The sequence below is a fragment of the Pristiophorus japonicus genome, chromosome 21 (genome assembly GCF_044704955.1).
Source record: "Pristiophorus japonicus isolate sPriJap1 chromosome 21, sPriJap1.hap1, whole genome shotgun sequence".
Taxonomy (NCBI): Eukaryota; Metazoa; Chordata; class Chondrichthyes; family Pristiophoridae; genus Pristiophorus; species Pristiophorus japonicus.
This window is the reverse complement of record NC_091997.1, coordinates 72,591,043-72,608,515: the sequence shown is the minus strand read 5'-3', so window position 1 is coordinate 72,608,515 and position 17,473 is coordinate 72,591,043. Positions and strand designations below refer to the sequence as shown.

General features: G+C 44.5%; 1 protein-coding gene across 2 annotated transcripts in view; it reads right to left on the bottom strand.

Annotated features, from left to right (window-relative positions):
- Window positions 1-229: 229 nt before the first annotated feature.
- The window catches only part of fam219b (family with sequence similarity 219 member B), a 43,455-nt gene continuing 26,211 nt past the window's right edge, over window positions 230-17,473 (bottom strand). The window contains exons 4-6 of one of the 2 annotated variants that reach the window (XM_070865066.1): window positions 14,025-14,102; window positions 8,219-8,273; window positions 230-6,803 (exon numbers count right to left, since the gene is read on the bottom strand). In XM_070865066.1, coding sequence (XP_070721167.1) covers window positions 6,651-6,803; window positions 8,219-8,273; window positions 14,025-14,102 — 286 coding nt within the window. In that variant the 3' untranslated portion in view covers window positions 230-6,650. Of the gene's footprint in view, window positions 6,807-8,218; window positions 8,274-14,024; window positions 14,103-17,473 lie in introns of both variants that reach the window. The other variant, XM_070865065.1, reaches the window with a different exon arrangement.

The window sequence follows — 17,473 nt, the reverse complement described above, 5'->3', positions numbered from 1 at the left end:
GTAATTGGCTGTAAAGCGCTTTGGGATTGTGAAAGGCGCTATATAAATGCAAGTTCTTTCACAGGGAGCTTTCTGATCTGCATGGCTGGTTATCTCAACACAAGTTGCTGGGTAGCTAGCGGTACAGAGTTGAGCATTAAACCTGGGACTATCCGATCAGCATGGCTTGCTACACACAGTGACCCATCGGGAGCCAGAGCAACGCTGACAAACACGGAACAGGCCAAAGTCTTTTAAAGCATTCTTTATTTTAATCTGCCATACCAATAACATACAAAAAATAAATGCAATTTAATAAAATGTAGTTAAGTCTATGTATTGCACAGTCTTTATACTCTGCAAGCACCCGATCTATATGGTGTACATTGAAAACGTAAAGACGGATTCAGAACCCATATGGTCCAGTGCATTTTCACAATCCATTATAGCTTCCAGAGAACACAAACACAACACACTGCATCACGTTCAATTTTCTTAAATATATCCACATCAATGTCCATACTCACAGAAATTTCATGGTTGAGCTCGTCTATAGAATTTCAAATGTCTTTCCACACACTATTTTTAAAACTCCTTTTTCGGTTTTCGTTGACCCTGACTTTTAACTCAAAAGGGTAAGACTATCGCAATAGTAGCGAATGAATTAAAAAACCTCTCTCAGTAAGTGCCAGTATTGCAGTCTCGATAATTAGCAGCATATAATTGTGCCACTTCCCCCAGAAATAATTTCTATTTTGGCCCCAAAAGACCATTTGTCTTTCCATCCTTTCACAGTATTATGAGCTCACAAGTTGAATCACGAGTCGAAGCTCTCAAATTAGACAAGCGGATTGAATTGCTGTTTCTTAGATGCCATCAAATATTTCAACAACGGGCTCCAAACCCGTGTATTTGTAGCATTTCTGCAAGCCAACCCTTCTGAACAACCAAAGCCCACAACATATAGTGAGATCTTTGCACAAGGTTATTGACAATTGACTGTGGGGATCACAGGCAGCACTGGGCCAATGAGAGAGGCCGGTCTAGATATTCGTCTAACGTCTTTACCCGCGAAGTGCCAACAGGCCCCCGCGCTCAACTGGGGAGGTCCGAGGAGCCCGGGATTTTGGGCCTCGGATCCCGTCGTCATGCAGATGGCACGGCGGCAAGAGGCCGCTCGGGTCCGCCCGCCACTGTTCAGCGATTGGGTAAGATCGCAGGGGTCTCTGAAGGAGGGACGGCTCGGCGTGCAATCGGTAGGCTGCCGGCGGTCGCACCAGAATTGTGCGCGCGCGAACGCCATTTTGGACACTTGTAGCGCCGAAAAACCGAAGCCGAATTTCTAGTCCGTCGTCCCCATCTCCTTCTCTGCCACAAAGTGCTCCACATAGTAGCCTAGCTGCAAATTGCTGATACTAACTCCTCTCTCTCTCTGGCCACCACACTGCCCACCCTTCTCCAAGTCAAATTCAGGGTCACCGCTAGAGCCTCTTTTTAATGCAGCATTCACAGTAAATAGACTGTAACATGTTGATGATATACTGAATGGAGGGGAAAAGTGTTAGCTGCACTGCACTGTTCTTACACAAAGGTATGGCAATACTCTCCAACCCCAACACAATTCAACTGAAAAGAGTGCCGATGAATTTAGCTGCAATTGTGTATGAAATGGTGGAAATGCCACTTAATTAGCTGCACAAACATGCAGTTCATAATCAAATTCTGGGAAAAGCAATTAACTCAAAGCTTTTAAGACACATCAGCAGAACCAGAATACATTTTTTTTTTAATAGGATAAATGTAAATGGAGTTTGGTGATGTCAGCATTTACTAGCTGAGCAGTTTATCCACGGAGGTTTGGAGTACAATATTACGCGGCCAAGTTCAAATAAATTAACTAATTTATAAAATAACTTTACCTCACCCAGGATTTCTATATGATTGTAAATTGGATTTATTTTTATTTTTAAATATTGATCAAGTCTCCTTGGCTAACATCACAGCCACCCTACATTCCGTTTGCATATCAACTATTGAATAAACTGAATTATAGCATGTAGCAGTCTCCAGAATAAATCGCACTGGGCAAGTAGAATACTGTATAATTTAACAGAATTAAAATATATGTTCTGCCTCCCCAAGACAAAGAATTGATGTATGAGGGAGGGAGAAGAGAGAGTTTTAGACCCTTGCATCCATTTGGTATTGAATCTTTTTAGCAATGTACAAAAGTTGTTCACATCCAACTCTTATCGGCATCTACAGGGCAGGTCACTGGGGCCAAGATTGTACACTATCTGTGGATACAGGCCAGTCTTCTCACATAGGATTCTATTCTACGTTCGAATGCTGGGAAAGGGATTGTTCATGTGGCAAGGGGGATTTGATGGATGAAATACAAGAACCCTACAATTTGGCGCCATGAATCTAGGAGCCAGCACCATGATTTGCTGTTTATGAAACATATAAGATTTTAGTCAGTGTAGCAGCTTATGTACAAACAATAATACAGGAAACCAAATAAGTACGTGAGGTCCAACTCACGACAGAAAGTGTTACTTGTTACCAGCCAGATCCATTACATGGTTACAACAGCATCTTAGCAAAAAGTCGTGGAAACCAAACCAAATGGAGTCTCTTTGGTAACTGCATTAGCAAAATAAATTTGAGGGGGGGCAGAAAAGCCAAACAAAAGTAAACTTCACACGTATTTTCCAAGTGGCGGGGGTGGGGATGGGGATTTCTGCTGCATTTAGAGGTTTTATTTCCTCCAGTGCTCCCCTCCCGCCTTTCAACCAACACTTCCCAACTTCTCGGCCTCGGTCATCGTTCATCTAGCTGCAAGCAGGGGCCACGGAAGGAGCTGGGACAACCTGCCCTTTGGTTTAACCTACAGCGGCACCCTTGCGTTAGCAGCCCTCAATCGCCATCCTTCTGAATTTCCCAGCGATGGAACGGTTAAACCAAAGTGCCTTTTTGGCCTAAAAATTGGACGAATCAATAGCCCATTAGTAACTGCGCCACTGAAATCTAAACACTGTAAATGGTGCTGTTTTCCTCTAAATTTCAGATAATAGAAAGCCCATACTTTCAATTCAAGAATTCATCAACCTGAAATTCATGGCTTTGGGGCAGTTCTCCAATCAAGACATTTTTAAGACATGATTGCCCCTTTTAAATAAACTATCTTCCAGCACAATGTCTTGGGGTTATGGCTCAGGACAGATAAGACTTTGCCTGGAGTGTTCTTTCCAATATAGATCCGCACACTGAAACTGTGCAAACGTTAGCGTTAAGCAATTCTTTGGTGGGCTACTTTATGGAGGTGTCAACTTGCCCATTTTAAACAATCATTATAATAGGCCACAAATGCGTTCATTATTCATACACTAATATTTACAGTGTAATCACGCCAGAGACTCAAAGCGCTATTTAATTATAGAAGCTGTGCAATGCTGAATCATTTCTGGTGTATAAAATTATGAGGGGCCTGGATAGAGTGGATAGGACAGACCTATTTCCCTTAGCAGAGGGGTCAACAACCCGGAGGCATAGATTTAAAGTAGGAGGTTTAGAAGGGATTTGAGGGGAAGTTTTTTTCACCCAAAGGGTGATGGGGGTCTGAAATTCACTGCCTGAAAGGGTGGTAGAGGCAGAAACCCTCACCACATTCAAAAAGTACTTGGATGTGCACTTGAAGTGCCGTAACCTACAGGGTTACGGACCAAGAGCTGGAAAGTGGGATTATACTGGATAGCTGTGTCGGCTGGCGTGGACGCGATGGGCCGAAATGGCCTCCTTCCGTTCTGTAAATGTCTATGATTTCTCCCCTTACAGTTTAAGCAGAGGCTTTCAGTTTACTAATTATTGGCTCCTTAAATAGTGAAAAAATGTAAGAGCTGGCTGAAGCCAAGACACAGGACGCTCAAACACAGGAATACAATCTGCGCAAAGGCACATGTAACTTTGGTCAACGCATAGACAAACATCTAAAATAAAAGAAAATTAGTGTGTCGGCTGAGTTGGACAGAGAATTTTTTTTTTAATTCTCCAGACTTTATACATTGTTGCATACGTTAAGTAAATCAAACAACTTAATTGAATGAGCAAGCATTAAATATACAATAAAACTCCACATCCCTAAAACAAGAAGTGTTGAGCATGCGAGTTTCAAAAAACTGCCCAGCCTATTAGTGCTATAATGAATGTCTCAGTGTGGATGTGGTGGACATAGGGGATCGGTAGCTAATCAAAGTGCAAGGGACTGAACTAGTGCTTTAAAATGAGCCCCTGGACCCCTGTCCTAGCAGGAAATAGGCTGAAACATCACAAGATAGTAAATCTGTACAATCGATATTTGAACCCAGTGGCATTGTTTAAAAGGAGCTGTTCGGAGAAGGATAGCAGACAGTCCAATCGACAGGCAGTACTCTGCCAGAGGATGCAGATATGGACAGTCGATTGTTAGAGCAGAAAGTGCATCTCACTGGAAAAATAGGCCAACCTCAAGCAGTTCGAGCTCAACGTTTAGACACAAAAAAAAAGCATGTAAACCAAACAGGTCTAAAGAACCGTTCTTATGGAGAGACAAAAATCAAAGTGCATCAGATTTCACTGCCTTCAAACTGAACATACCAGACATCCATTGCGCAAAAGCTCATAGTACCACAAGTCCTTTTCCCAACTAATCGAATGCAGTAGTTAATACGGTGGGATTGCAAAAGCTGATCTCTTTGAAATCTCGGCCATTTTGTTCTATGTAGTCCCCAACTGTATAAATAATAGTTTGTTTGAAAACTATTAAACATACAGTTGGATTGCGACACAGTGGAATAAATCGGGCTAGATAGCCAGCTTATCGTTGCTCTATAACCATGTATTATACGTCAGGTTATTGCCACGGGCATTTAGTACAGAGGTTTCATTAGACGCACCCATAAAATCCCAATCAGATTGCCCTCACTGGATGGCAAGAAGATTGGTTTCCGCCCCTCCCCTCACCTGCTAATTTGGTACCTTGCTTTTAGGGGCAAGTCATTTGTGGCTGCTGATAAAACCACGGTCAGTGCACCTTTCATCGGAAAACTGCAGCAAAGCACATCGCATGTGGTAACTGTGGGGTCTGCTGCACAATGTCACGCTGTGTCAGAATCCGTGCCTGGGTTACCTTCCGTCAGCCTCTTCCACGCTGCTCGAGGCTACCTGGCCACAAATGGCCACCTAAGCTGCTTCCCAGTTCCCTGCCAAAAGCACGCCAACTGGTGCATGACAGATGGGCAACCCCCAGGTTCCTCTCAAACCCATCCTCCCCTCCTCCTTTCTCTGCAGAAACATCTCGCCATTGTTCAGTGCCTTTTTTAGACAACGTGGCTCAAATCTGGAACTTATTCAATGCGCTGCTTTTGAAGGAACAATCCACAATGTACAATTCTACGGTGAAATATTTATACAGTAAAGGATCCCAGCAACTGGGTGGCTAAAATCAGTTAAAAAAATTCTCATTTATTTTACACAATTTGGATGCTAAATATTAATTACCGTTGCACCAAAATAAGCTACCCAAACTGAGCTTTGTTCTGATGATGCCTTGTGCATGTGACAGCATTATAAAATGTTAACACTTAATGCATAACATCGCTGTATAAAAACTAAGGCTCAATACAGATCACCATCAAGTTTCATTTCAGCGCTCCTGTTCCTGTCGGTTGACCGAAGACAAATCTGAAAGTTAGAATCCGCTACTGTCCCTCAGATTCTATCTCTTTTTTTCCTCCTCTCTTGTCTCCTGCATTAATTTCTCAGCAATAATCAAAACCGGTGGCAGAAGGAACTATTGTTCTCTCAATCTTTCGTTCCTATCCTGCCCCCCTAAATCTAGTCCTCAGATGGGGTGAAGTGGTGCTGTCCATTCATCAGATCAGCCATGACCCTACTGAATGGCGGAGCAGGCTTGAGGAGCCAAATGGCCGACTCCTGCTCCTAATTCTTATATGTTCTTAATGTGCAAACACTGAACACATATTTGTCCAAAATCCCTTTGCCCACCATCAGCTGTTAGCCCATTTAATATAAGTCAACGCCTTTTAAATTAGCACACAAAGAAACTACATACAAGTGCCCCACTAAAATAGCGAACTGTGTGATTCCATCCCAATCGTTTCTATTTCTTGTGTTCTTTCCAACTTTCAATGTTATTTTCTTTCTGTTTCAAGCCTCCCTTTGGATCAGTGGCTAAATAAGGGGAGACAGGGATTACATTAGGGCAGGAATTTCAAGTTAATGCTACATTATTACCCATTCAATTATGCTACTGCCAAAATGGGTTGTACATCTGGAGAAACTTAGCAATAGTGTTTAGTCTTGCAGTTGGGTTATCACCTGGATCTTAAGTCATCAGTTCAGATGTGAACGGTGTACGATTAAAGGGGCATGGACTGAATTTAATACAAGAGATCAGCAATTGTAATGGCCACATACTATGTTTTTGAAACTTGACTCTGGTCTGCTAATGTGGTTCCTCATGTTATAAATTCTTTAACAAGTTCAGCCAAAATATATATATATTTATATACACACACACACACACACAGTTTCTTGTATGCAATGCTTAAAAAATTCAGTTGCGTTAAAATGAGATTATCTTTTGGACATGGGAATGGAAGTGGCTGCAGTTACTGCACAGTACAAGAGTTTTCTGCCTGGCAACAAGCGCAGGTCGACGAGGTAACAGGCTTCGGAGGAATTAGGTCAAGATCTTCATCGTCTGGGATTTCGTCCAGGTGATAGCCGTCCTTCAGGAGTTGACGGTTCAAGTCCTGATTAACCTGCTGGGGGAGAGAAGTTGCCTTTTTTAAGCAAGTGAAACAAGTGATCAAATGCACACTCTTACATTCTGGGCACCACACTTTAGAGAAGGATGTGCAGGCCTTCGAGAGGGTGCAGAAAAGATTTACGAGAATGATTCCAGGAATGAAGGGAGCTGTTCTCCATGGAGCTGTGAAGATTGCGAGGAGATTTGAAGGTTTTGGTGGCCGTGCCTTTTGTTGCCGAGGCCCCAAGCTCTGGAAGTCTCGGCCTAAACCTCTCCGCCTCTCTTTCCTCCTTCAAGGTGCTCCTTAAAACCTACCTCTTTGACCAAGCTTTTGGCCACCTGCGCTAAATTCTACTTATGCGGCTCAGTGTCAATTTTTTTAAATCTCGTAATACTCCTGTAAAGCGCCTTGGGGTGTTTCACTACGTTAAAGGCGCTATATATACAAAGGTTGTTGTTGTGATAAGGACCCAAGCATCTGGCAATCATGAGCCAACCGCTATGTGCGCAAGTACAGCCAGTGACTGATCCTTCCAATTCTCCCTTGTGTGGGAACAGCAGTTATATATCTCCCCCGCCCTGCTCAGACGGTCATAGAAACCATAGAAAATAGGTGCAGGAGCAGGCCATGCGACCCTTCGAGCCACCATTCAATATCATCGGCAATTGTTTTCTCAAACGCCTTAAGTTTTCATAGAATCACAGAAATTTACAGCACAGAGGAGGCCATTTCGGCCCATCGTGTCCGCGCCGGCCGACAAAGAGCTACCCAGCCTAATCCCACCTTCCAGCTCTTGGTCCTTAGCCCTGTATCTTACTGCACTTCAATTGCACATCCAAGTACTTTTTAAATGTGGTGAGGGTTTCTGCCTCTACCACCCTTTCAGGCCGTGAGTTCCAGACCCCCACCACCCTCTGGGTGAAGAAATTTCCCCTCTAATCCTGCTACCAATTACTTTAAATCTATGCCCCCTGGTTGTTGACCTCTCTGCTAAGGGGAAATAGGTCCTTCCTATTCACTCTATCCAGGCCCCTCATAATTTTATACATCTCAATCAGGTCTTCCCTCAGCCTCCTCTGTTCCAAAGAAAACAACCCCAGCCTATCCAATCTTTCCTCATCGCTAAAATTCTCCACTCCTGGCAACATCCTCATTCCTGATATTTCCTTTCTCGAGTAATTCCGCTCAACTTAGAGAAGCCAAAAATCCTGCCATCTTCCTTTTATTTGCTGTGCAAATTTAACATGGTGATTCCTAAATTTAGAAATGCATTGTGTAAAAAAACATTAACTTTCTTTGAATAAGAAATCTCCAACCCTGCGCCCCCCCCCCCCCCCGATCAGGTCATGTGATCAAGTGGACCCAATCAGAGCAATTTACTGTTGCAAATAAACACGTCCGTAAAACAAGTGTGACGATCAGCTCACCTCTGCAGAGGAATACCCCGATGAGGAATAATACTTGGACTCAAATTCGCCATCACTGGAAAAGAATACAAAAACCAGTTTACAGTGCACAAGATTTATTAAGCAAAAAGAAATATTTGTATTTATATAGCATCTTTCACAGCCACTGGTTGTCAAAGCACTTTACAGCCAATGAAGTACTTGTTTGAAGTGTAGTCGCTGTTGTAATGTGGGAAACGCGGCAGCCAATTTGCGCACAGCAAGCTCCCACAAACAGCAACGTGGTAATGACCAGAGAATCTGTTTTTTGTGATCTTGATTGAGGGATAAATATTGGTCAGGATACCGGGGATAACTCCCCCTGCTCTTCTTCAAAATAGTGCCATGGGATCTTTTACATCCAATTGAGGGGGCAGACAGGGCCTCGGTTTAACGTTTCATCCGAAAGACAGCACCTCCAACAGTGCGGCGCTCCCTCAGCACTGCACTGGGAATGTCAGCCGAGATTTTTGTGCTCAAGTCCTTGGAGTGGGACTTGAACCCACAACCTTCTGGCTCAGAGGCGAGTGCGCTGCCCACTGAGCCACAGCTGATGTAACTGATTAAATGAATGCTTATTCCAAATCGGTTTGTACGGAGTCTGCCACAAAATTTCCGCTTTCCGACTAAAAACATTGGCGTAGGAACTTGTAAGCTTCAACGTCACTCGCTGTGGGTTTGTAGGATTGTTATGGTCACCAAGGCAACAGGGAATGCTGTGAATGAAATTGGCAGAGTCCCCAGCACCCCAACAGCCTGAAGCTGTTCTGCACAAGGTGAAATAGAGATTAGTGACAGTGACGCTTTGGTTTCAAAATTAAATCTTCAGTAATGTCAGGGGATTCAGGTGGCTAGCAGGATGGTGCTAAAATCAGAGGCTTGTGTGTGTGCTGTGCAAGGGTTTGCAGCCTCTTGCAAACCACATCATGGATCCTGATCACAGAATCCCAAACCAGAAATGCTTCCATATGCTGGTTGTAAAATATCCCCATTTGAGCAATACAGACACGGCTGGCAACAGCCCCCAATCTATGTAGAATTAGCAGACTGCAGCCACGCCATCTGGCGTGTTAAAACCGGTTAGAGATGGAGGGGGCGGGGAATGCCAAGGGCGCCAGCTCGAGATCGCTGCCCGGCTGGAAACGCGGGCAGGCGAGGGCAAGACGAGGCGCCGTTGTGATGCCCTTATTGACTGAATAGCCTGCTGACACACTCGTCGTAAAGGCTTCCAAAAGCAACGCAAGGAGGACACCCTGTCACCTGTGGAACTGCAACCCTGCGAAGCGGTCAGTGCCTTCAGGACGTAGCAATAAGGTGAAAATCAAGGTGGAGAGGCGCAAAATTAGTTCATTGGCTTCCGGTTAAGCAACGCCTCGATTTCAAAATGATCATCCTTATTTCAAAGCCCTCCATGGCCTCGCCCCTTCCTATCTCTGTAATGTTCTCCAACCCCACAACCACACCCCCACCTCCCCTCCAATCTCTAATCTCTAATCTCTAATCTCTAATCTCCTCCAGCCCCACAACTCCCCTCCAGCCCGCCCCACCCCACCCTCGCGAGATGTCTGCGCTCCTCTAATTCTGCCCTTTTAACCACCCCTGATTATAATCGCTCAACCATTGGTGGCCGTGTCTTCTGTTGCCTGGGCCCCAAGCTCGAACTCCCTGCCTAAGCCTCTCCGCCTCTCGACCTCTCTTTGCATCTTCAAGACGCTCCTTAAAACCTACCTCTTTGGCCAAGCTTTTGGTCACCTGCCCTAATTTCTTCTGACGGCTCCTGACGGACCGCGTTACGGAATTGGAGCTGAGGGTGGATTCACTCTGGAGCATCCACGATGCTGAGAATGACGTGAGTAGCACGTGTATCGAGTTGGTCTTACCGCAGGAGAAGGGTCCACAGCCAGCTAGGGAATGGAAGACCAGCAGGAAGAGTAGTGCAAGGAAGGTAGTGCAGGGGTCCTCCCCCTGCAAAACAGATACACTGCTTTGAGTACTGTTGGGGGGGATGACTCATCAGGGGAGGGCAGCAGCAGCCAAGTTCATGGCACCGTGGCTGGCTCTGTTGCACAGGAGGGCAGGAAAAAGAGTGGGAGTGTGACAGTGATAGGGGATTCAATTGTGAGGGGAATAGATAGGAGTTTCTGTGGCCGCAACCGAGACTCCAGGATGGTATGTTGCCTCCCTGGTGCAAGGGTCAAGGATGTCTCGGAGCGGGTGCAAGGCATTCTAAAAAGGGAGGGAGAACAGCCAGTTGTCGTGGTGCACATTGGTACCAACGACATAGGTAAAAAAAAAAAGGGATGAGGTCCTACGAAACGAATTTAAGGAGCCAGGAGCTAAATTAAAAAGTAGGACCTCAAAAGTAGTAATCTCGGGATTGCTACCAGTGCCACGTGCTAGTCAGAGTAGGAATCGCAGAATAGCGCAGATGAATACGTGGCTTGAGCAGTGGTGCAGCAGGGAGGGATTCAAATTCCTGGGGCATTGGAACCGGTTCTGGGGGAGGTGGGACCAGTACAAACCGGACGGTCTGCATCTGGGCAGGACCGGAACCAATGTCCTAGGGGGAGTGTTTGGTAGTGCTGTTGGGGAGGAGTTAAACTAATATGGCAGGGGGATGGGAACCAATGCAGGGAGACAGAGGGAAACAAAAAGGAGACAAAAGCAAAAGACAGAAAGGAGATGAGGAAAAGTGAAGAGCAGAGAAACACAAGGCAAAGAACAAAAAGGGCCACTGTACAGCAAAATTCTAAAAGGACAAAGGGTGTTAAAAAAACAAGCCTGAAGGCTTTGTGTCTTAATGCAAGGAGTATCCGTAATAAGGTGGATGAATTAACTGTGCAAATAGATGTTAACAAATATGATGTGATTGGGATTACAGAGACATGGCTCCAGGATGATTAGGGCTGGGAACTCAACATTCAGGGGTATTCAACATTCAGGAAAGATAGAATAAAAGGAAAAGGAGGTGGGGTAGCATTGCTGGTTAAGGAGGAGATTAATGAAATAGTTAGGAAGGACATTAGCTTGGATGATGTGGAATCTATATGGGTAGAGCTGCAGAACACCAAAGGGCAAAAAACGTTAGTGGGAGTTGTGTACAGACCTCCAAACAGTAGTAGTGATGTTGGGGAGGGCATCAAACAGGAAATTAAGGGTGCATGCAATAAAGGTGCAGCAGTTATAATGGGTGACTTTAATATGCACATACATTGGGCTAACCAAACTGGAAGCAATACGGTGGAGGAGGATTTCCTGGAGTGCATAAGGGATGGTTTTCTGGACCAATATGTCGAGGAACCAACTAGAGGGGAAGCCATCTTTGACTGGGTGTTGTGTAATGAGAGGATTAATTAGCAATCTCGTTGTGCGAGGCCCCTTGGGGAAGAGTGACCATAATATGGTGGAATTCTGCATTAGGATGGAGAATGAAACAGTTAATTCAGAGACCATGGCATACAAATTGGCCAGAAATAGCAGCGAACCTGGGGACTGGGAGAAATTTAGAACTCAGCAGAGGAGGACAAAGGGTTTGATTAGGGCAGGGAAAATAGAGTACGAGAAGAAGCTTGCAAGGAACATTAAGACGGATTGCAAAAGTTTCTATAGATATGTAAAGAGAAAAAGGTTAGTAAAGACAAACGTAGGCCCCCTGCAGTCAGAATCAGGGGAAGTCATAACGGGGAACAAAGGAATGGCAGACCAATTGAACAAGTACTTTGGTTCGGTATTCACTAAGGAGGACACAAACAACCTTCCGCATATAAAAGGGGTCAGAGGGTCTAGTAAGGAAGAGGAACTGAGGGAAATCCTTATTAGTCGGGAAATTGTGCTGGGGAAATTGATGGGATTGAAGGCCGATAAATCCCCAGGGCCTGATGGACTGCATCCCAGAGTACTTAAGGAGGTGGCCTTGGAAATAGCGGTTGCATTGATAGTCATTTTCCAACATTCCATTGACTCTGCATCAGTTCCTATCGAGTGGAGGGTAGCCAATGTAACCCCACTTTTTAAAAGAGGGAGAAAACAGGGAATTATAGACCGGTCAGCCTGACCTCAGTAGTGGGTAAAATGATGGAATCAATTATTAAGGATGTCATAGCAGTGCATTTGGAAAGAGGTGACATGATAGGTCCAAGTCAGCATGGATTTGTGAAAGGGAAATCATGCTTGACAAATCTTCTGGAATTTTTTGAGGATGTTTCCAGTAGAGTGGACAAGGGAGAACCAGTTGATGTGGTATATTTGGACTTTCAGAAGGCTTTCGACAAGGTCCCACACAAGAGATTAATGTGCAAAGTTAAAGCACATGGGATTGGGGGTAGTGTGCTGACATGGATTGAGAACTGGTTGTCAGACAGGAAGCAAAGAGTAGGAGTAAATGGGTACTTTTCAGAATGGCAGGCAGTGACTAGTGGGGTACCGCAAGGTTCTGTGCTGGGGCCCCAGCTGTTTACACTGTGCATTAATGATTTAGACGAGGGGATTAAATGTAGTATCTCCAAATTTGCGGATGACACTAAGTTGGGTGGCAGTGTGAGCTGCGAGGGGGATGCTATTAGGCTGCAGAGTGACTTGGATAGGTTAGGTGAGTGGGCAAATGCATGGCAGATGAAGTATAATGTGGATAAATGTGAGGTTATCCACTTTGGTGGTAAAAACAGAGAGACAGACTATTATCTGAATGGTGACAGATTAGGAAAAGGGGAGGTGCAACGAGACCTGGGTGTCATGGTACATCAGTCATTGAAGGTTGGCATGCAGGTACAACAGGCGGTTAAGAAAGCGAATGGAAAGTTGGCCTTCATAGCGAGGGGATTTGAGTACAGGGGCAGGGAGGTGTTGCTACAGTTGTACACCTGGAGTATTGTGTACAGTTTTGGTCTCAACTTGAGGAAGGACATTCTTGCTATTGAGGGAGTGCAGCGAAGGTTCACCAGACTGATTCCCGGAATGGCGGGACTGACCTATCAAGAAAGACTGGATCAACTGGGCTTGTATTCACTGGAGTTCAGATGAATGAGAGGGGATCTCATAGAAACGTTTAAAATTCTGATGGGTTCAGACTGGTTAGATGCAGGAAGAATGTTCCCAATGTTGGGGAAGTCCAGAACCAGGGGTCACAGTCTAAGGATAAGGGGTAAGCCATTTAGGACCGAGGTGAGGAGAAACTTCTTCACCCAGAGAGTGGTGAACCTGTGGAATTCTCTACCACAGAAAGTTGTTGAGGCCAATTCACTAAATATATTCAAAAAGGAGTTAGATGAAGTCCTTACTACTAGGGGGATCAAGGGGTATGGCGAGAAAGCAGGAATGGGGTACTGAAGTTGCATGTTCAGCCATGAACTCATTGAATGGCGGTGAAGGCTAGAAGGGCCGAATGGCCTGCTCCTGCACCTATTTTCTATGTTTCTATGTTTCATATGCGGCTCAGGGTCAAATTTCTAGAGCATAACACTCCTGGGAAGCGCCTTGGGACGTTTCACTATGTTAAAGGCGCTATATAAATACAAGTTGCTGTTGTAACCTTTCCCTGAAATGTTGTACCGCTAGTTCCGAATCAGAATCCAGCAATTTATAAATTCGGCAGTTAACTTCCCAGAGTCTTTCCTTCCTCCTACATAGATTTTAAAATGACCATTTAATTACTGCTCCATTTATCTAATCTTCTCTTCCCTCCTTCCAACCCGGGTGACGTCCTTGTAGATGAACCTATTAGCCTTTCATTTAGGTTTCTCAATTTGTAAAGAAAAATGCGACAAGCCCACGGTTGGGATCTAATGCTTACCTGTCAGACTCCAAGGAGACTAAAGATTCATCTGGGTTTTGTTTCAGGGCAGAGTAACCTTTATTGAATTTTACTAACCTATAACGGAAGAAAGGACAGAGAGTGATTAAGTTCAAAATAAAAGTTCACATTGAAAGCCGTCACCGTCACACCATTCGCCAACTGATTCCGACGGGTTGGAGCATGACCGAATTTCCAACTCAAGGACCTGGCCAGTTTAAAAACAAAATCTGGACATTTTTCCAGGTGGGAGTGGGAACAAAACGGTTTTCAGAGTAAACAACCATTTGAAGTTACCAAAAAAAAAACAACTTTTGAGCATGCTTTGAAATGTTATTCAATTTCCAGTGTTATTTTGTTGGAGGGGAGACGGAGAAACTGCCATGTAAACTAGTCACAATCTTTACATGGAAGCGACACACAGAATCAAATCTTGAGAATCCAAATTCAACAGATTTTGGGAAATCACAATTCTGTTAAAATCAGGGAACGTTCAAAATCTTGCCGATTGAAGTTTATTTTGTTCATTTGAAGTTTAGTGACAAAAATCAACGAACGAAATTAACATGCTTTATTCAAGATCAATTGTAATTTGCAGAACAGCCTTGATCCCAATCAGAATTTCATTTTGTTGTGAAAAAGGTTGAAAAGATCATGTAAATGTCAGAAGCAGCAATTTACCACTGGATGCATCTGGAGTCATCCAGTGACAACGAACGATTCACATTTGGCGCTTCTCTCAAAAATCACTCGATGAATGGCTGTTCAGAACCATGTATTATTACAGGAGGGTACCCGAGTGAAGATGTCCTGTTGTCCTGTTGCTGGCTGCCATCCTTGGGGTAAACTGCCCGATCTATCTGGAGCCAGTGACTGTCGAATATGTGCGTCTACAAATTTGTTGCTGGGTTAAAACTGCCAACTCCTGTAAAGCAAACGCAGGGCGCTGTTCCATGGTGCTGGCACTCGATTAGGTTTCTATATTACATGGAGGAGCCCACTGTGACTGACACCCCACTGGTAAGCAACACAATATATAGGTGGTTAACCTCGCTAGAGGGGAACCGTGTTAATACCCTGCCCCTGCACAAGGTATTATCCACCTGCAGTCACCTAAACAATTGCAAACTGTCAAGATGTGCTTGCTGCAACCTTTGAGGGGAAAGAGAGGAGAAATCTTTGACAAATAATAATCAAGTCACATCTTCACCGCCATGAACATTTTTTCCTTGTACGGTGGAGGTGCACCATGGTGAAATGGAAAGAAGGTGGGACATCCAGTCCAAATATTCTTGAAGTTGAAGTGGGAGGAACACAATGCAGACAGAGAGAGGTTGATGACATGGATTCCTGTGCTTTCCATGTGGTTCCAAAGAAACTCTGCAACTTTGAGGTTCTCGGTCATTTGGACTGATATTTCTCTGGAAAAGTCGATGTGCAGACCATCAAACAAATGAATTTCTGCACTGCAGTAGATTGATTAATGGCTGTCGAATAACTAAAAGCTCCTACTGTGATGGCACTTTACTCAGTGACTCGTGCCTTTATTTTCTCATGGAAATCATGTTATATAAATGTTAAATGCATCACATGCGCAGCAAAATTACTGTAGCTTCCGCGAAAGCTGAATAAACCGTCTCAACACTGAACTTGAAGAGTATGACTCTGCAAAGTGATCCAGGAATCAGTAACTTTCTTAACAATCTCATCATTTTTATAACAACTTGCACAGTAGATTCAGCTTTACATCCTGATAAACAGCGCTTAGAAATAGTCACAAGTCTTAGGTCACAAGTCTCTATGGCCCAGGGAAGGAATAAAGACTAACTGCCCCGTCAAGCCCATTCCATGCAGTGCATAGAAGGCAACTAACTGGAATTAATTACCCACCAACATCGCAGGAGCTGAAACACTCCCTCGGATAGTAACTTTTGTTCATCTTACTGCTCCAGGACTTAGTCGCGAGTTCCATTTGATAGCAACTATTGGCACTGCAAGATTCGCACGTGCACAGCTCAGAGATAGAAACAGAGAAAATAGGTGCAGGAGCAGGCCATTCGGCCCTTCGAGCCTGCACCACCATTCAATATGATCATGGCTGATCATTCACCTCAGTACCCCTTTCCTGCTTTCTCTCCATACCCCTTGATCCCTTTAGTCGTAAGGGCCATATCTAACTCCCTCCTGAATATATCCAATGAGCTGGCATCAACGACTCTCTGCGGTAGAGAATTCCACAGGTTAACAACTCTCTGAGTGAAGAAGTTTCTCCTCATCTCGGTCCTAAATGGCCTACCCTTATTCTTAGACTGTGACCCCTGGTTCTGGACTTCCCCAACATCGGGAACATTCTTCCTGTATCTAACCTGTCTAGTCCCGTCAGAATTTTATATGATCAGAGCCCTTTATTTTGCATTTTGCTCAGCTTCCCATTCACACCGCAGAGAGCTCCTGTAGAAAAACTTACTGGCTTCCATTCATTTCCCTTTGTCTCCTCACTTTATTCACTGACCTCTTCTTCCCTGAAGGTACTGACACATACCGAGGAAACAGTTCCACAGACATTGCCCACACTTTATCACCGCTGGCCGTTGCAGCACAAACAACTGTCCCTGCATCATTGTTCAAGCTAATTTTACATCTTCACTCTCCGTGATGGGATGAATCTTAGCTCTTTCATTTTATCTTCCCATTCACAATCTAACGTTAGTGCTCCTTTTCCATTCCTCTTCAATACATCGATAACCTTTTAACAGGTTCTACAATAGAAACTACAGCAATGAAGAACATTTAGAGAAAAGGTGGCACTGGCTACCAGTGGTCCCTGTGAGCTGCACTTTGATCTGCGGGGCCCCGTTTCTTTCAATGCCCTGTCCCTTTAGATTTCAGCGCACGCGCGGTATTTACAGTGGAAGCGCCGATGAGCAGTCTGCACGGGACCTTGCAGATTGCTCCGTGGTTGCATGCACCTGAGCGGGAGCTTTGCTGCTACCCACCTATTTATCAGAGTGGCTCCTGCCAACGAGCCGGAAGCTGTGTCGAAGCAGTCTGCGCAGAACGGTCCCGAATTTTAAAAATAACGTCTACAACAGACGGAGGTCTGTGTCAATGCCTACACTAGCGGTTTTTACCCCTTGTTGGAAATAATTTTATGGTAAAGAAATGCAAATAAAAGTTAAAACGAGAGTCATTTTCCCAATAGCAATTTGATTTATAAAACCTGCAAAGTCTTCCCGCCCAAATATTGACATTGAATCGTGGCAATTAGCATTTTGCACACATTGGAATTTGATGAACGGTTACTGTCCTTTCCTCAACCTTCAGGGACCGTGGCCACATTTGAGAAGTGGGGCTGTGAATTATTCTCGTGACCGGCCAAACGAACACCATTTCCATTCTATCAGAATGACTGCTGACGACATAGTCCGGCAAGGGCAACCAAGAGACCG